The sequence below is a fragment of the Ambystoma mexicanum genome, chromosome 11 (genome assembly GCF_040938575.1).
Source record: "Ambystoma mexicanum isolate Mex_15411 chromosome 11, UKY_AmexF1_1, whole genome shotgun sequence".
NCBI classification, from domain to species: Eukaryota; Metazoa; Chordata; class Amphibia; order Caudata; family Ambystomatidae; genus Ambystoma; species Ambystoma mexicanum.
The window spans coordinates 1,260,643,543-1,260,664,313 of NC_090934.1; the positions used below are offsets into that span (position 1 = coordinate 1,260,643,543).

The 20,771-nt window shown below is 50.3% G+C and overlaps 1 protein-coding gene across 2 annotated transcripts in view; it reads right to left on the minus strand.

Moving 5' to 3' along the window:
- AP3B2 (adaptor related protein complex 3 subunit beta 2) overlaps positions 1-5,363 on the minus strand; it is a 533,172-nt gene extending 527,809 nt beyond the window's left edge. For both annotated transcript variants that reach the window (XM_069624707.1, XM_069624706.1), the window contains exon 1: positions 5,108-5,363. In XM_069624707.1, coding sequence (XP_069480808.1) covers positions 5,108-5,220 — 113 coding nt within the window. In that variant the 5' untranslated portion in view covers positions 5,221-5,363. The remainder of the gene's footprint in view (positions 1-5,107) is intronic.
- Positions 5,364-20,771: the final 15,408 nt, after the last annotated feature.

Consider the following 20,771-nt stretch of genomic DNA (forward strand, 5'->3'; position numbering starts at 1 on the left):
TGTTTTTTTGTGTTCTTCCACACGTACGTTATAGGTGGAGGCCGCCCAGATCCTGAGATCTGGTTACACATCTGATGCCAGATCTCGGATCCGGCTAGAGCCGGCCTATAAGCCAGCGCTGGGGATGAGTAGTGCCCAGGGCTCAAGTGAAGTCAACATGCAGGTGGACCATGCACGGCAACTTTTTTCAGAGGCCGGTGGACCCAGTCCTCCCTGTGTGCTTTCAATTACTTTTTTTTTTTTATAGTGCAGCCTGTCACTTGATAAAGACAGCTGTGTCCGGGATTCGAACCCAGGTCACAGATGAGAGACAAGAAACTAAAGTTAAGACCACAGGAATCTCAACGCAGATGATGGTATAACACTCCTATTGACCCTTTGCTCTGCAGGATCCGATTTCTTACACATTTTAAGACAAAAGATGCGCACCTTTTCTATTTAGCAAGCAATGTTTTAAGAAAACATGTTATCTTGGCAAGTTCCTATTTGTCCTGTGCGCTTCCTTGAGTTAGGAAAGACTCCCTAAAACTAAATATGCACATTTCTTTCAATTTATGTTCACTTCCTGTGATTCCACGTCCCACTGTATACTTCAGAGCCCCCCAGTTTTTTTGTAAGAGTCAACCCCGGGTAGTAAGAAAGCGCCTACCCAGCCCCCATTCTACCGCTAAACCCGCAGTGATCCCAAGGAAAGGATAAAAGTGAAACAAGCACAACCCGGCAGTTATAATTGCTTTGTCTATAAGGGTAGTACAGGCTGCACACTTTAGAAGGAGTGTGAACTGGCAAGAAGCAAAGATTTCAGCAGCAAAATGTCAGACTTTGTGAAGGTGTCTTTAAAAGGTAGTAAAAGAGTTTAAAAGTCACTTGGGTCCTTTAAGGAGGACCAAAGGGACAGATACACTTCAAATACTAATTGTTGTTGTAATGGGGGCTCAAAAGTGTTCAGCTAGACTTCTAGGAGCTTTCCGAGGCTGTGATTCGGTGACAGGTTGATGCAATGGTTGACTGATTCCAACAGCCGGTGAGAACAAGCAGCAGTGGCATGGATAAGCTTGGGACAGCCAGGCAATGTCCTGGTCAGTGTGGTGCGCAAGCAGTTCAGGACAGGAGCTAGGGCCAAGGCGGTTCCTTGACTTCTTGATTGCTGGGAGGCCCAGTCCAGAGTATACAGGGGCAATGGTAGTCCTTGTTCTGCACTTCCATGCCGGGAAGTTTACCAGAGGGAACCTGCAGGAATTGCTACTTCCCTTGTCCAGGATTATGGTACCAGTGCTCAGGCAGCAGGTAAAGCCTTGGCCCACACAACAGCTCCACCCTAAATATGCTTGGGGACAACAGCTTGCCTCTTGCTTGGAAGCCTCTGATCTATGCCTCGCTGGCAGAGGAATTTGGAACAGACGACTGTTCCCCCAAACAGGCTCCAGGTGAATCCTTCTTCAGTAGTCGAAAGATTAATCAACCAAGGGGAGCGTCCTCCTCCCACCCACTTATATGGGCGACTTTCTTTCCTGCACCTCTAAAAGCCTTCCCCCACATATAGGACAGTATTTTTTACTATGATATACTCCCTTCCTAGAATATTTGGAGAAAGTGCTCGAATTTCTTGGGAGTGCAAATGTCGCACAAGGCAACCTTTTCCCAGGCAACCTTATCACTGGATACCGGCAAAATACTATTGTGGATTGGTCCACAGCAATCCTGTTGTTAGAGGCCCAACCCTGGCTACTGTAACAAATGTCCTTTGCTTTTCGATGTCATACGCAGAGTGGCTTATCTGCAAGAAGTGGGGAGGGGGGACAGGAAGTTTTGGGACCCCTAGCAAATCCAAAATGTTCAGACACCTTTGGGGTCTGAACCGCTCCTCTGCGCTACTCCAACATGGCCCCTTCCTCCGACTGCCTACTTCAAAAAGGAATTCAGTAATCAGCGCCCTGGTGCAAGATGGCCATTGTCATAACAGGACTTTCTTTAAGCACCAATTCCCTGGGGAACTCCCGGCATTGGCTCCTGTCTCCTTGAGGAAGGCATTGCCCGTCCTGTGGGGGAGGGATCAAGGAGGGGCTTCCTTGGCTGGGTCTGACATGGCTGTTGTGGGTCCTTCCCAGACCGTGTGGCTAATTCACACCCTGCCCTGTCATGCACGAGTCACTGCTCATCAAGCTGACAATAAAAACACATCCTGTGTTTATGGCTATATAATTGTGCAATTTCACTAGCCACCATGCTAAAACCAGACATGTTTGTATTTAGATAGTCATAACTGCCACCATGTTGTCTGGATTACACAATTACAATATTTTGAACTAGAGGTGGATAACTAGGCCACCTCTGCCTTTTGGGGCCTTATGTTCCAGCAGTTGTGTTCAGGAATGTATTTATTTTAATTTTATTTTTCACATTTGTAAAGCGCGCTGCAGCCCACAGACATCGAGGCGCTGTTGCATGAAGGTGTATTTAGGCAAGATTACGGATTACATAGAAAACATGAGATACTTAGTTGCAGATGCAAGATGACGGTTACATAACGACAAAAGACAACATGGGTACTTAGTTACAGAAGGGGTGGGTTACAGTATTGTGACAGGTGTACCTAGTGAGCCCTTGGGAATTTAGAGCAACGCTGGGAGTCTAGAGCGCAGTTGGGAGTCTAGTAGGTCAAACAAATAGCATGGTTTTGATGGCTTTGCGGAATGCTAGGTAAATACATGTGACCTTTGAACCTGCCTCGATGTCAGGAGACGTTCCCAGCAGGTTACATGTGTGCTCTATGCCTCTGGCATGAACCATTAGGACAGAGGTGTCTGATTACCAGATCCCACTTTCAGAAACAGAATTACCTGCATCATTTATTAATAACAATCAAAAAAGCTCAGGGTGTGACCCTCGCCAGATGACATTCTGTCACAGCCTATGTCTGGGCCCACTAACCGAGACTCACTAAGAAACCAAAGAGCGAAGGATGCAAACGCCTGGGCCAACGCTCCCTGGCCACTGTGAATTTACGTGGGTAGCATAAAGTGCAACTTCAGTCCACAAGCCGAGGGAGCTTGGGATGCAAGTCTCGATGCACAGCTGCCACTGCTTCCTCCAGGACTCTACCCCAGCCCTACCAGCTTTTTAGAAGCACTAGTTTCATGTCAGGAATAACCATTTCCGTATAGGCCCTAACATTCACTGGCTCTGTGGGGTCATGCTGTCCTTTCGCAGCCTCTCGCATGATAGGAAGGCTCACCAGAGGCCCTGACATGGGACTGGCTCCTTCCCAGCCCTTTCTGCCTATTTAGAAGCCCCAACCTGTGCAGAAAGCTCGCCATTTCCCGGCAGCAGTCCCTTCCACCTCTCCCCAAATCAGGTAAAGCCCTCTTTGACCCAGAAAGACAGGGACATCATTTGGGGGTCACCAGAGGTCGCAAGTGCGACCTCTGTGATCTCACTTGCGACCTCTAATAAAAATAAAATATTATATATTATTATTATTTTAAATGCAAGCTCCTGGGCTGTGGCCAGCACCATGTGGCTCTTTAATTCTGGAGTGGCTGGCTTTCTTGTTCAGGCCCCTTAAAAAAGAAGAAAAATAAGAACAGGAGTGCCACAAGTCTAACACTTTCAGCACTGACCCTAAATAAGAAAGAATAGGAATGCCAAAACATTTGTCTTTCTGGAATTATATACAATAATTGCTAGACTCATTAAAGGTTTATTTCAAGCACACTTCAGGGAGTGAGTCACTGATTTAGTCTGTTCTTAAACGCCTCAACTCAGCCTTTCATCCTTCTGAGGTCGATAAATGGGTACGAACACAGGTTGGGTGATATTGGGTGTATATTTTTTCTATATAAAGCACTTAAGCGTAAGTGCTATATAATAACACATCATTATCATTTGGTCATGGAGGTCTGCTTGCATTCACAGTAATTTGGTAATATGGGCCTATACACACTGATCTTAATGATACATATGGCGATCCATTCTTGTATGAAATGTACATCACATTATAGTGATATCATAACCATATGTTTCATAGTGTACAATGCTATGTGATGCCACTTCCTCTTTTGGCAACGGGTGAAAGGTCATGTTCCATCGCTTCCGCGAAATCACTTCGGGGAGGGGTCAAATGACATCACTTCTTGTGATGTCATCAGGGGTCAAAGGTCGTGTGATGTCACTTCCGCTACCCCTGGCATTTTGGTGAAATGACGTCCCTGCAGAAAGCTTCTGCTGAAATACTGCTGTGACCAACCACACCCTCTGCCCGCTCCTGCCAGCAGCTCCTGTGCACTGTTGTGTGTGTTTGAATTGGAAACAGTAGCAGGGCCCTGGGGGCAGGGGGGCGGATGAGCACGGGGCCCGTGCTGCCTCTTCCACGCCCCTTACCCTACATAAAATACAGACGCAGCAATAAACAGACAAGGGAAAAAGGTCACTGGTACCAATAAACCACATTGACCAGAGGTGCAGGGCTGGCAAACTAAGTCCAAGCTCAGCACCTCGAACAGCAGTGCCAGCGGTTACATCTAACGGTACATGGCCGATGACGGGCAGAGAGGGGGTGGGCGATAAAGGATGTCTGCCGTTGCACCAAACATCATAGCCGGTAGCCCTGCCATATCGAAGGATATTCTGTAATATAATATGAATCCGGGCCGGGTAACACGTTTCGCCGTAGCCCCTCCCCCTGTTAACTTCAAGGGATGGGGTCTGCATGGGCTTCAGAATTTTGCACAGAGGGCGGCCAGAAAATGTCATCCCTGTCCTGTGAGCCCGGGTGGCATGACCTGTCCGCGAAGCAAGCACAGGGAGCCTGCAACCTTTTCTGTTCTGGGGTGATGGAGAGGGGAGTGATAAGCAGCGGTAGCGAGTACACTCTTCCTAAACCCTCACAGAAATATGCAGCTCCCGTCTTATGTACACGATATGATGCGCTGGCATTACACGATGCCCACAGATGCAATCTCACCATATCGCGCACACTGCACCCTGCGACTGAATGGCACGCGCCAGACACTATTTTTATCCCATCTTCCCTGGGAATACAGGGACGGCGAGGAAATCATCGCCAGGCGCACCCCTGCTGTTCACCCCACTACATTTGCCCTCTTACCTTTTGTAATCAGACGAAAAGATACCCCCGCTGGCCGGATCGTGCCCATACTCGGGCTCCCCCAGGCTGGACGAACCCCCTTTGTCATCATTGTAAGCTTGGCTGGCAGACATGGCTGTGGTGGGGGATAGGCGAGGGGGCCTGCGCGTGCAGCGGGTGAGGGTTTCGAGGAAGCAGCAAGCAGGGCAGCAAGCGGTCTGTCCGGTTTAAAGGGGCAGCAGCGTGAGCAAATCAGGGCCAGACCAGGGAGGGGGCACGGCGTGATGGGGGAGGGGCAGAATGCAGGTGCTGATGTCAGGATTCACAGGCAGATGGCGGAGGGCGGGGCTCCTCGTATTGAAGAAAGCACCACATTAGACCTCCTCCTTAAAGGGCCATGCACCCAGAATCAGCGAGTATTTGGTACGAAGAGTAATTCAAACGGGCACACTGAATGGGCACGGCCACGGATGCATTTCCGGTGACTTATGTAGCGCCAACTTCATTTCTAAAGGCACCATTGCACTTAGTATACACGAGCTCAATGGATGGGAAGTGATGCAGAGAGCCCAGAATGAACACCGTGACAGCCTTGTCTAGCTCTGGTGGGCGAGCATCAGCCAGGGGGCACCAGCGCCATAGGAAACATTCCATAGTGGGACCTAGGTTTAAAATGTTGATGGGGTTGAAGAGAAGGGTTCCAAGCACTAAGTTAGTTTATTGTATAGCGCTCAATACTCGGCCAGTTTCAAAGCACTATGGATGAAATGTGAGAGTTAAAATAGTGTCGGATTTTAATTTAAAACGATCCCTTGAAAAACGTTGTGGCCTGTTATGTTAATTAGCTTTTGTACGGGGCTATCGCCACCTTAGTACTAGTCTTACAGCGCCAAGGCTTGTGGCATATTGGGTGAGTATCTAGACTGTGGCCCACGGGGGAAAAGAAGAGAGCAAAGCGGTGAGAGGATGGGTCAAATTAATAGAAAATGCACTACGCAAACTACTATATGCCATGAATAACATTGAAACTACTTTTGCGTGCGAAAACCTTGGTGCTTTTCTCTGATTCATGGATTCTAAAGCCATACATGCCGACCTTTTAAATCACCTGTATCAGGGTGTGCTGTAAACACCCGATGCAGTCTCTCCCCGGCTGCCCTTGCGGTCCAATCCCCAGGGGAGATTTCTTCTTGAAAATCGGGAGGAAGAAATGTCCCCATTAAATTGCCTTGCGGTTAGGGATATTTTAGGTGGGAGACAGTAAAAAATAGCAACTTTTTTTTTTTTTTACAGATAAATGGTGAGTTTCCTGCCTAACTCGGGAGGGTTGGCATGTATGTAAAGCCGCAAAGTAACCCGCTGTGCAAACAACAACGAGTTGCGCACGGAACGCCCACAACACGCCCACACAGAAATAAAAACCAGTACCACCAAACAACCTTTGCGCGGCGGGCCTTTGCATCATTAGCCAGCACCAGGCAAAACGGTGGAACATCCCCCACAATGCAAGCCAGGACCCCTCGAAACTGCAAACCATTCATCATAATTATAATTGTTTTTTTATAACGCGCTTACTCCCAGATATTGGTTTCTAAGCGCAGGATCAGGATTCAAACCTGTCTTGCGCTGCGTTTTCTTGCTTCCAAGACAAGCGCGTTGCCCCATAGCTATCGCCATCACCAACCATCCCCCGCTACACAAGCCAGCACCCTGCCAAAACTTTGAACCGTCTCTGTAACTGAAAGCAGCACCGCAGCGAAAATGCCAGTATTCAACCCTAACTTCAAGGCACCTAAACTGCAGGCCCACACCACTAAGTCATAGCAGCCCCCTCAAGTCCTCACACCTCCCATCACGCCCACTCATTTTGGCCCACTACCCCAGGCTGCCCCCTCAAGTCCTCACACCTCCCACCACCCCTACTCACCTTGCCCCACTACCCCAGGCAGCCCTCTGCTAGTCTGCCCTCTTCCCAATACCCCCACTCACCTATGTCCACTACCCCAGGCTGCCCCCTGCTAGTCTGCCCTCCTCCCAACACCCCCACTTATCTTGACCCACTACCCCAGGCTGCCCCTTCAATTCCTCACACCTCCCACCACCCCCACTCACCTCGGGCCACTTTCCCAGGCTTCCCCTTCAAGTCCCCATACCTCCCACCCTCCACTCAGCTCTGCCCACTTTTCCAGTGTCCCCCCTCAAGTCCTCATACCTCCCACCAGAGGCGTTGCTAGGGGGGTTTAGGGGGCTATAGCCCCGGGTCTTTTGTTTGTAGCCCCAGATAGAATCCCAGGGTCTACAACCAAAAGGCTAGCTAGCTCTGAGTCCCGCCAGCCCGAGATTAGCGTAGCCCTGGATCCTTTCCAGACCTAGCAACATGCCTGCCTCCGACCACCCCCACTCAGTTTGGCTCACTACCCCAGACAACCCTCTGCTAGTCTGACCTTCTCCAAACACCCCCCTCACCTCAGCCCACTACTCCAGGCTGCCCCTCTCAATTCCTCACACCTCCCAACACCACCACTCATCTCGGCCCACTACCCCAGGCAGCCCCCTCAAGTCCTCGCACCACCCACATTCAGCTTTGCCCACTACCCCAGGCTGCCCCCTCAAGTCCTCACACCTTCCACTACCCCCACTCACCTCAGCCCACTACCCCAAGCAGCCCCCTGCTAGTCAGCCCTCTTTCCACCACCCCCACTCACCCACACCTGCAACCCCACCAGCCCCAGCTAGTTTGCACCCCTACCAGTCCAATGTTGAACAACAACCTACCTGAACTCCTCTGGCCTGCCTCCAACATGAAGTACGCCTACCAGATATCCTCCTCGAGCCTGAACAACTGGAAGCACTGCTGTTGAATCCATGTCCGTAGCTCCTTACAGGACTCCCTGGTGCATCACACTCAGTTGCACATCAACAGGACAGCAGAATGTAGCACCAGCTACTCTGTGAACGCACCATGTATGTGTGACATTGTAATGCAATCTTGCGTATCATTGTGCCCATGTGACATTGCAATGGCCTCTAAGCGCTGTAGGTGAATGCTCTTGGAGGACCCAAGTTGAAGCTATGAGAGATTGTTCTGAGTCATGTGTGTGTACATTGTAGCCTGTAGAAAGGAAGAAAGGAAGGTATCTAAGTAGGCAGGGGTGGCAAAGTCCCTGCAAGTGACACAAGTAGAAAATGCTTGTGGTAGGGAGATGTGGACAGGCCCGGACTGACCCACCAGGACACCAGGACTTCCCCCGGTAGGCCTCAGGGACCTAGGGCCTCTTTTTCTTTGGGGAAGGATACCTAAATTCAATACTAACATAATGATTCATTGAGGACAGTCGGTTGAAGCCTGGGTGGTTCGCTGCCTGCCTGCCTGATTCTAGCAGTTCCACCTGTAGCTCGCGCTTGCTCCTTGTGTGGGGTGTGGTGTCACGTGCCCCGCCAGTAGAAGGTCACGTGGCACACAGGAAATAAAGGAATCACCGGAACTGGCGTCACGGCGCCAGTCCGGGTTTATGCAGTGATCGAAGTAGTCTGTGTGTTCTTTAGCTGCGCCCAGCTTTCCCGCGTTGCGTACCAGAGGCCTACCCTCCGCGGTCTAACACTGAGCTCCGGACCCCTAGGTTGGAACATCACACTGGCGACGAGGCGGAAAGAACCCGTGCCTCTGCAACGCACAGCCAATCGTCTTCCCTCCGCGTGCCGACGTGACGCGGGGCCACGTATCATTCCTCCGCCTGCTAACGTGGATGACCAACTGCCTTGCACAAGGCTGACAAGCAGCAAGCTCTTCCTGACACAATATCCCTATCACATCACCCTGAAACGGAGAAAAAGAGAGTGTGGCGACAGCGCAAGTACCCGGCACTTCAAAGACTCATTCGAACAACAACCTAACCAGGAAGGCCGTCACCGCAAACCTTCTAGAACATGTCCAGCCCGAATACCAGCCCCAGGAGGGCCAGCACCGGCCTGTCATCCAGGAGAAGCCTCACCCTAGACCCTCCAGATCCAGCGCAGACAACTTTCATGCCGCCGTTTGATCCTTTTACCACCGGGGCAGCTATTAGGTGGGAAATCTGGCTACAGCAATTTGAAATGCATCTAGATGCAAGAGACATTACCATAGCGAAGAAGAAGCGCACATTCCTCCTACTCAACATCGGAGCAGCCGCCCTGCGCCTGTTTAATGCAACCCCAAATCGTGGCAACAATGACAACTACGACGCGGCCAAAGCGGCGCTCACAAATATGTTCAAGCCTGATCTTAACCCGGATTATGAACAATTACACTTCTGTATGGCAAGACAACGCGAGAAAGAGACTGTAGACAAGTTCCATGCTCGCCTTCGAGAAATGGCAGTAGGTTGCGAGTTCCCAGACGAAGAATTCGCCATCCGTCTCCAGATCATTAATGGGATATCCTCAGAAAAACTGAGAAGAGCCATCCTGTCTGAGAGGAATATAAGACTCTCTCGCATCGTAGAAATGGCGCACCTCCGTGAACAAACAGAAGATCAGGTGGCGATCATAGAGGTCGCGATCCAAAGATTGCCGCTAGACAGCCCTAGACCCACCGAGGATATCGCTGCCATCTCTAAACATCAGAGCAATCGCATGAAACAAGGCCTAAAGTCCAACACAGCGCAGGGACAAGACAGGAACTGCAAATGGTGCGGAGGCCCATGGCACAAAGGTGAATCTTGCCCGGCATGGGGATCCACGTGCAGGAAATGCAACCGCCTCAACCACTATGCCGCAGTATGTCTGAACCCGCCAAACAGAAATGACGCAGCGCAACAGCCTGCCCAAGATCGCAAGAAAAAGTTTGCACCCAGAGAATCCCGCCAACAAGAGCGAAGAGGGAAAGCAAGAGCCGTGGATGACTCCCAAAAGTCTCCGGACACGAGCAGCAGCGACGACAGCGACGACAGCTCGTCCCCAGAAAAGAGAAACAAAAACAGGCGGAAAAGGGGGAGTAGACGGACACACCGAGTACACTTGATCTCGGCCGTCGAGCCGCACCGATTACGACAGAAAAAGAGACCGTCATGCACTGTTCTGTCCAACGGAGCACCGCTGAAAGTCGTCATCGACACCGGCACAACTGTGAACGTCATGCCGGTGACAGCATACTGCAGGCTCCACCCGAAGCCCACTCTTCATGAGAAGAAAGTCCGGCTCTATGCATACGGAAGCAAGAAGCCTTTGGGTCTTTCAAATCGGACTTCACATACAAAAACGCCAACCACAGAGCACGCATCTACGTGGTAGATGCCGGCTGCGAGACTCTGTTGAGCTGCAGAACCGCAGAGAAGCTGGAGCTGATCCATTTCGCATTCAAGCTTCAACAGGATGAACTCGACAGCCTGCCAAGACGTCACAAGAAGCTGTTCCAAGGTATCGGATGCCTGAAAGGAAGAACCATCAAGCTCCACATAGACCCAACCATTGAACCCAAAGCAGTCAGGCATCGAAGGATCCCGTTCCACTTAAGGGGAGCGGTGGAAAAAGAGCTAACCAAACTAGAGAAAGCAGGGATCATAGAAAAAACGTCAGGGCCTACCCCGTGGGTCTCACCCATGGTGGTTGCTCAAAAACCCAAACAGCCCGACGCAGTACGAATCTGCATTGACATGAGGCTTCCCAACGCAGCCATCGGGAGAGAACGTCACGTAACACCTACGATAGACTAGCTCATTGTAGACCTCACAGGGGCAACAGTCTTCAGTAAACTTGACCTCAGATCAGGCTATCACCAACTGAGACTGTCCAGAGAGTCGAGATACATCACCACATTCTCCTCTCACCTCGGCCTGATGAGGTATAAACGACTCAACTTCGGAATATCATCGGCTGCGGAAGTGTTCCAGCACGAAATCCGCAAAGTCATCACGGGGCTGGAAGGCACCACCAATATCAGCGACGATATTCTCGTATACGCATCAAACAAGAAAGACCACCACAAACGACTGGCAGCAGTCCTAACAAGACTAGAAGAAGCAGGATTAACACTTAACGCCGAAAAATGCGAGTTCAACAAAGATGAAATATGCTTCTTCGGGTATATTTTCAGCACCAAGGGCGTATCCCCCGACCCGTCCAAAGTACGAGACATAAAAGACTCCAAAGCACCCCAATCAGCCTCCGAGGTGAGAAGCTTCATGGGAATGGCAACATATTGCGCACGCTTCATCCCTGATCTCGCCAGCACGGCAAGTCCACTCAGGGAACTAACGAAGAAGGACCAAAAGTGGGAATGGACCACCTCCCACCAACAGGCGTTTCAACAAATTAAAGACACCCTATCCGAGTCCACCACCATGGCGTTCTTCAACACAGAGAAGCGGACTGAACTCCTGGTCGACGCCAGCCCGGTCGGCCTCGGAGCAGTCCTAACACAAAGCGACAACGAAGGGAATGTGGTCCCCATCGCGTTCGCCAGCCGAGCGCTCACAAAACCTGAACAGAACTACGCGCACATAGAGAGAGAAGCACTAGCCATCTTATGGGGATGCCGTCACTTCAAAGTGTACCTGTTAGGCAAACAAGCAAAAGTCCTCACGGATCACAAACCCCTGATCCCGATTTTCCGTGGGTCCTCTCCCCACCCGCCTGCACGCATCGAGAAATGGATGCTGCAGCTACAACCATACAACATCGAGGTTGATTATCGCCCAGGAACAGACAACCCGGCAGACTACCTGTCCCGCCACCCGCGGCCCGCCACGGACAGAGAACAGCGAAGGAAACCGACAAGCACGTCTGTCACATAGTAGCCTGCGCGAGGCCACGAGCCCTGACCCTACAGGAAGTAGCCCGTGAGACAGAAACAGACACCATCCTGCAGCACACCACTGCTACCATCCGATCAGGAAACTGGAAAAACTATCTCACGTCGATGGCTCAGCGCACCTCGGCGGCCCAAGTCAAGCTCAGAGCGCTATTCGGGATCAGACACAAGCTCTCGGTAGCCCCAGAAGGCATCATACTCAAAGGACACAGAATCGTACTGCCCGAGTCCCTAGAAGATAGGACTCTCCGCCTAGCGCACAGTGGTCATCAAGGCATCGTCAAAACCTCTGCATATCTCAAGTCCCGGATGTGGATGCCGAACATACAGCAAAGAGTAGTAGAGTTAGTCGAGTCATGCGTAGCATGCCAAGCATCCAGAAGACCAGAACACCCGGAACCGATTAGCAGCGCCCCAAGAAGCTGCAAACGTTGGGATGCTGTCAGCATGGACCACTGCACAGTTGCCGGCGAAGGGTATCTTCTCGTAGTGATAGACGAATTTAGCCGATACCCGGAAGTAGAGCACGTAACATCTACTAACGCAGAGACCACAATCCTCGCACTAGAGAAGATATTCGCCACTCATGGAATACCGAGGAAGGTGAAAAGCGACAATGGACCATCCTTCTCTAGTTAAGAGCTGCGCGAGTACTTCAACGAAGTGAATGTCAAGCACCAACGAATCACCCCGAGGTGGCCCCAAGCGAACGGTGACGCAGAAAGATTCATGGGGTCACTCAACAAGGTCATCAGAATCGCCAAAGAACAAGGACGCCCGTGGCTAAAAACAGTGTACCGGTTCCTGAGAACACACCAGCAAACCCGCACTCCTCTACGGGGATCAGCCCGGCAGCCCTCATGCTGGGCGTGCCCATACAAGCAGAACTACCCATACACCCCCAGTGGATAGCTCCGGAACCAGACATCCCCGCCACGGACGCCATGCGGCTGAGACGAAATGAGCAAGAAAGTGTCACCAGACGAGCCTGCCACAGAAAGCTGACCCCAGGAGACACCGTCATTGTCAACAATCGAGCCCCGCCTAAGAAAATGTCCCTCAACTATGAGCTCCAGCCATGGACAATTAGTACCACAACCACAGCATGGTCACAGCCACCCGAGGGGGGGAGACAGTGACGAGGAACGTGTCCCACTTCAGGAAAGTACCCCCAGAACTGTGGGAAGAACAACCAATGCCGTCGAGGGAAGAAGCAGAGGTGCCACACTCACCCCCCGGCCAAGCAGCCCCGAGGAGTCCAGCCACTCCCAGAACCTCGGACAGTCCACGCCAGCAAAGAGAGCTAAGTAAAGCCGAGACTCCCAAGATGGACGCACCGGAGAAGAGGAACACCCGGTATCTTCTGAGAGAGAGGCCTAAACCGTCATCCCGCCTGAATGGATATGTCGTGGACAGAATAGGCCAGCCGAAGCGTTGAGAAGATGAACTCGATGGTTAATAAGTTGTGCACATTCGAGACGTAAGCCAAGGTATGCCAAGGACCAGTTAATAATGTGTGTAGTTGAATTTGTTTACAACTGTGCAAACACCTCCAAGCTGGGGAGGAATGTGGTGTCACGTGCCCCGCCAGTAGAAGGTCACGTGGCACACAGGAAATAAAGGAATCACCAGAATTGGCGTCACAGCGCCAGTCCGGGTTTATGCAGTGATCAAAGTAGTCTGTGTGTTCTTTAGCTGCGCCCAGCTTTCCCGTGCTGCGTACCAGAGGCCTACCCTCCCGCGGTCTAACACTGAGCCCGGGACCCCTAGGGTGGAACATCACATGGGGCACTGCCAGGGCATCACTGCACGTGCCCTGGTGTGCATGCATGCTCAGGTGAAGCCCCGCCACCCAATTCCAACCTGCCAGTGCTCCAGGAACAACGGAGTGAGAGTTGCCGCCTGCATCCGTTCCAGTTCCACAAAATGGTATGTGCGCTGGCTGGGGGCAGCTTGCACCATGTAATGTATTATGCAAAAGATTAATATAAGACAAAACGTGCACTGCAAGCCCACGGGCGTCCCATCGACCTCTCTGGCTCTGCCCAGCCTTTGGTGCCAGTCCTCTAGGTATTCATGCCCAGGCTATAGGCCAGTCCGAGACTGCTCAAGAGGAAATTGGTGGTTTCGTGGTGGGGACGCTGAATGCTGAGCAGTTAGGCTCTGGTTTCAAAAACTGGCTTAAAGAACCAGGCCAGTGAGCATGGAGAAGGAGGCAGGTCTAGGTCTGATGATTTCAAAAGCTGCTGAAACCTGTCACGACGAACATTTTAGGTTTCGTTGCTGTGACACTGAGTAGTGGCAGAAATGCCCTGTGCTATGAAATGATAGTGGGGCCGCAATAGAGTCCTGCTGTATTTAGCAGCTTCTGGACTGCCATGCCAGTGCTGGGGTGACCTGAGCATGTTTAGGGTCTGGCACTGGGGGGCAGAGGGGGCACTTCTGGCATGGGAAAAGAACCCAGAGCAGGTGAATTGCTATAGAGCAGGTGCCGAATAGACATGCTGGGCAAAACAAGCAATTTGAAGTAAAGCCTTATGCAGCAGGTGCTCCGACTAATGACTTTTTCCCCTTCGTGGGCTGCTAAGTAGCAGTGAATGCAAAAAATGTGTCGCTATGTTTTGGGATAGCTCCGGGCTCCATTGGCAGCCTTCAAACAATACCGAGGGGAGAGGGGCAGAGGGGAGGGAGAGGGGGGAGCAGCGCAAAGCATTGACATATAGGGGAGTTCTTGAGGGGATAAACCGAAGAAAAGAGAGGGAGAGAGAGGGGCGGGGTTGGGGAGAGGAGTGATAGTAGACAAATGGGACTTGTAAGCGATGGGCGGGAAAGGAGGAAGAGAGAATGGAAAATGAAAAGTGGCGCAGAGTGAAAGAGGGAAACGGAGGAAAGAGAGAGGTCAAGATGGCGGCAAGTAGGAGTGATAGAACGAGACAAGGGAGGGGGAAAGGAAAAGAGGATATGGGGGAAGCAGGAGGACGAGTGAGAGGATTTGGGGGAAGCAGGAGGACGAGTGGTTATGGTAGGGAAGAAAAGGGATATGGATGGCAAAAGGACCCAATGGCCGTTCATGAAGCAATGCAATGTCATTGTACAAAAGTACTGATACATTTGCAGAGCTCTCACAATGCACCTTTAACCTGGACTATATCATTCACTGGTCGTAGGACTGATACGCCTACACAATTCCCACAATGCACCTCTATCCTGAATTTTAACATGCACATTTAAGGCTGCTCCCATAATTCTCACCTTTCCCATATATCGCAGAGGCATACATACATCCCATAATTCACCTTTTCCATATATCGCGGAGGCATACATACATCCCATAATTCACCTTTCCCATACATCACTGAGGCATAATAATTCATAATTTGCCTCTGCCTTGATTGCCGTGTGACCAGTAGAGGGATTTATGGAGCTCCCATAGTTCGCCTTCATCCTGATTTGTTACACCCCAGAGGCATTATGGGAGCTCTTACCATTCACTGCTACCTTGATTTCCATTGTGCCCTGATTTCCAGTCACACAGTGCATTGACAGAGATTTACTAATTCCCCAGCAGCTTGGGATGTGTCCTTGTATCCCAGTAGAGACATTCATATATGTCATAAAATACACGCATGCACTTATATCAAACTTGCATCATGGACTGAATACAAGTACCGAGCCACCATGCTTCCTTTCCTGACCCACACTGCTAGGGCCATTACTCACAATGCACCTATATAAACCCTGACCCGCAGTGCACCTTTATCCCAGTGCTGAGACCACCACGGAACCATCACAGCACACCCTGGCTCGCATTGTGCACCAGCATCTCAGCATTTTCATAGTCAGAGTATCCTTAAACATCTCATGTTCCAGTACCAGGAATGCAGGGCTGGACTGGCTTACAGGGAACACTGGAGATTTCCTGGTAGGTCTTTTCACCCTCGGCCTCTTTTATGTGATCACCTCTTTTATTTCCACTTTTCCCCATAGAAAAAAGGGTTGGGCTTGCTAAAAATTTGAATATTGGGGCCACTTTGAAAATTACTTCCAGGGCCTCTTTTGGTTCCCAGTCCACCCCTGGATGTGGAGGCTGTCAGAGAGTGTGTGAGTCAAGGAAACGGATAAAGTGTACAGCCAGAGAGATTAACCATTCATGTGACTATGGAGCATTTGTGTGGCAGATGTGCAGCACGATATGAGAGCAGATAGCAGGTGACTGCAGATGTGTGCGGGTGGGTGGCCATGCTTTGGGAGTGATACATCTACGAAATATCGAGTGCACAAGTGATGTGTGTAGCCACACATCCACAGTGAGGCCACATCCCTCCTCAATACCCACAATGCTAAATACCCATACCAGTGAATGAAGCGTGATCACATACACATTGTCAAGCAAGTGCCAAAGGAACACCTAAACATCAGTGGACCACAAAGAAACCCAACGTACATTTAACTCAACCTTCAGTAGCAAATGTGCAGAGGTTCATGAGCTGTCACACACACAACATACAACTAAACCATGCAGATCATGTAGCAGTTTCCATGAACAAGTCAGTATCCATGACCAATCAGAGACCCTAAACTCCATTATGATACATCTCACACATCACCACAATCATCCCTGTATGCATAGGATTACACACACAACAGAAAACATCACAACAACACCAAACACACAGTGTCCCTGCACAAGGAATGGAGTCAGATAAACAGCCATTGCCACCTCCAGACATCTGATGTCCCCTCTCCTAAAGGTGAAACACATGTGCACATGTTAAAATCAATCAAAAGAATGCCAGCATGTCAAGTACATATAACACAAACCACCAAACACACATGAACACATGCAGCAATGGAGTACATACTCAACCACATCATATAACTGTCACACACACATCCACACTATATACACAATTCAACAACATGCCTGTAATGCAAAGCACGCAAGTAGGCAAACAACACATGTGCATGTCAAAGTTGTCAAAAAATCAAATACCAAAGAACATCACCACCCCACCTCTGCCAGGAACCACCAGTGGTCACCAAGTATGGATGCAACATCCATCATACACAGGGAGCATGCGCTCATGTCCCACAGAAAGTATCACAGTAACAACATGACACACACAGTGAGGGCCAAACCACGTGACAGTCATAGAACAAATGCATTGAGATTGAAAAAGTGATTTTGCGCATGGACAGAGACCGCAAGAAGTGTGGTATCAATATTAATAAAACTTGTATTCAAAATATGTACACTACAATTATAAAATATGAGTGAGGGTAAAAATGTCCAGAGATGAAAATAAAATAAAAATCCAAAATAAAACCTAACACTATATAACTATATACGCTAGCAGCAGAAAACTCCTCTCAAATGTCTGCAAGTGCTTCCACCGGGGCCGAGTCACTCTCCTCATCCTCTGCCTGTAGGTAGGCCTATGTTCTTACCTAGACGGCTTGCAGGCCTTCGGCCATCTGCCTCTCCTCCTCCTCCTCCTCCTCCCTGCAATCATCCTCCAGGATGACTGCCTGTCGCCTTGTCTGCCTCTCTGCCACCTCAGCCCTGGGCCCAGCAATGGCTGCCCCCCTAGCCTGCTGTCTCTCCACCATCAGCTGCCTCTCATATTGTGCACGGACAAACACCATCTATCTCCCTGAGCCGCTCCCGGTCCTCCTGCCAGATGTTATCCACATGTCTGCCACTTTGCCTCATCAGGGTGGAATGGCCCTGCATTAGCTGCCTCCTCACAGTCCTCACCTACCGCTGCCGGGCAAAGTGTAAGCTGTGTTGGTACCTCCTCCGAATGGATGACACTTGTCGGGGGCAGGAGTCAGGGGGCAGGGGGCCCCGCACTTGCACTGCCCTGATGTGCCAGCTGTCCCACCACTGCCTTTCCCTGTGTAGGTTACTTGGGCAGGCACAGTGACCACCTAATGTGGCGTTCTTGGAACTTCCACCTCAGGCTCGGACATAGGCACAACCAGACTGAGCGGTGTTAGTTGGACTGGTGCACAGGGGACCATGGTGGTATGTGGCACAGAAGGCTCCCTGGATGATGACTGCGGCACAGAGGGGGAAGTGGAGAAGAGGCAACTGCATGCACCAGTACACAGAGACCGCTGTTACGCTCACCTGACTCCCACAGGGGCGTCGGTCGGACCCGGACAGCTGCGGTCTCCACCCAGGTGATGCGTAGTGCAGCGATGACTGACTGGATCTGCCCTCCTAATCTTCCCTGCTTAACTCGTAGAAATATTCTCCTGCAAATGGAGAGATGGATTTAGCCACTTGTGGATTCAAGTAATGGCAACCCCAGAGTCCTCCCCAACTAATCACCTCTGAAATGCCCTCACAGCAATCTCACCTTATATTCTTGAAAGATGAGCTCTCCATCCTGCGTGGATTTGCAGGGGCGCGTCAATTCCAGTTACTTCACTGGTTTGAAGGCTCGGGAGAGTTTCGGAGAGTATTGACTCTGAGGTTCCTGGTGAGGACCACTAAGTATTAAGTTCATAGAGTTCAATATGTCCAATGTTCACTCTTGTTCCCCCCTTCCTTTCTTTTCTTGCAGCTGGCTCGTGAAAAGATGCTCTGGCAGCTTGTGGCGGTCAGGTAAGCGTCTGTTTTACCCGGCGCTGTCCGGTAAATGTTGCATGAGGAAAACGTGTTGTTTTGTCTCTCTTTACAGATGCGGCACGTGAAAATATGGAGAGTCACAAAAGGATGCCTCCGGTGGTAAATCAGGTAAGTCTATGGTGGTAAGAATTATATTTGTTGGTTCCCTCGGCTCACCTTGTGGTTTTCTTTTGTCTCCTAGGTGCCGAAGTTCGGCGAAGAAATGATGGAGGCAGCGCTGACCTGAAGGATGCTGTGAAGACTGGTGAGTATGGCGCGGTGCTGCAGCTGGAGGTGCGGCGCGTGCAGAAGTGATGTTCTTTACAGGTCCGGAGACAAGATGGATCCAGAATCAGGTGTGGAATAGAAATAAGTTTGTTTTCTAACCTTGTTCCTTTCTTTCCTCTTTGTTTTAGGGGCTCCGGATTCGAGGCGGGCGTGGCAGAAGCCTGGATGCAGGCTGCAGGCACAGTGAGTGTTACGCTGCTGGATGCAGAAGAACATGAAGCGTGTGTTGCTGGTCTGGCGTGGTTTAAATAGCCTCAAAAGTAGTCCCAGGTAAGAAGTCCCTAGAACCACAACCGAGTAAAAAATAGTCCCTGTAGAAAAATAGTCCATTTCAGGCTTCATGTTGGATTGGAGTCATTTGCAGCATGGTCTGCCTGAGGTAAGTAATGACTATGAGCCTGGTGCCTTAGGCACCAGGACTGATTCCTACTATGAGCCTGTCACCTAAGGCGCCAGAACTGAACCCAGATAGCACCTAGCCGGGGCTGCTGAGGTTTTACTAAATGTCTAGATGCCTGCTCCCGGGGCTGATGGGCTTGGTCCGGATGCCTGGGGGTAGGCATCATGAAAGCACTCCCCCCCACAAGGCCCCTCCTAAAGTTGTTCTTCCCCTGGGCCCTGGTTTGTCTGGGAAATTCCGATGGAATCTTTTCACCAACCGAGGTGCATGGACGTGGTCACTAGGTTCCCATGACCTTCTTGTGGCCCGTAGCCCTTCCAATCGATTAAATAAAAAAAAGTTTTGATTTAACCATCTTGGAGTCCAGGATATTTTTTACCTCGAATTCAGGTTCTCCATCTATCAAGATGGGGTAGGGTGGTTTGGTTAATCTTGTTCCTGGTTGAACTGGTTTTAAAAGTGAAACATGAAAGACAGGATGAATGTGCATATTAGAGGGTAATTCCAATTTGACAGCTACCGCGTTCATAATGGCCTTAATAGTGTAAGGTCCCAAATATCTAGGGTTAAAAGTCTGAGTTCCATTCAGAGGTATGTGGTTTGTAGCCAGCCAAACTTGATCCCCAATCTGGTATTGTGGAGTTTCACTTCTATGTTGATCAGCATTTTTCTTATATTTCTCTTTTGCTTGTTTCAAATGTTCTGTTGCCTCTTTAAAGGCTTGTGAAATAGTAGAATGCAAATGACTAACTGCAGGCATTTCTAAATGCTGAGGCGAATCTAGTTCTGAGGTTCGAGGGTGATGTCCATATATGGTATAAAAGGGGCTTTGTCCGGTTCCTGAATGTACAGACTTATTGTATGCATACTCGGAAATCCATAAAATATCTTTCCAATTACTTTCGGTCTGGTGTAGCATGCAACGTAGGTACTGCTCAAGGGTCTGGTTGGTCTTCTCCGTCTGACCATCGGTCTGGGGATGGTGACTGGCTGATAACCTCATGTCGATTTGCGCCAGTTGACAACATTTCTTCCAAAAATGTGAAATGAATTGACTACCTCGGTCAGAGACCAATACGGAAGGAAATCCGTGTATTCGAACAATGTTTTCGAGGAACTCCTTGGCCAGAATTGAAGCAGAAGGTAATCCCTTTAGAGCAGTGGTATTCAAACTGTGGGTCGCGACCCCCTAGGGGTCCGCGGGTGCATCCCAGGGGGGCCCTGAGAGCTCAGCATGAAAAAATATTTTTTTTTTTTTTTTTTTTTTTTTAGATTGGAAGAAATGGGCAGGGGTGGCCCACATGGGCGGGCTGAAGCATGAAACTGTCTCAGGCAACAATGAAAAAGTGGCCCACAGTTGTAAATGGATATTCATTCCTTTAGTCACAGACTGGGCCTCATTACTACTATGGCGGACCAGTAACAACGGTGCTGGTAAGCTACCAGCACCGTTGCTACCGTTCCGCCATAGTAAGAGTTGTGCTCGTGGGTGCTTGACAGCCCCCGCCAGGTCTGACCTCAGCTCGTCGGATGCACCAGCACCGTTATTAACGGTGCCGGTGCATCCGAGCCCCCCATTCCCATTTGAGCC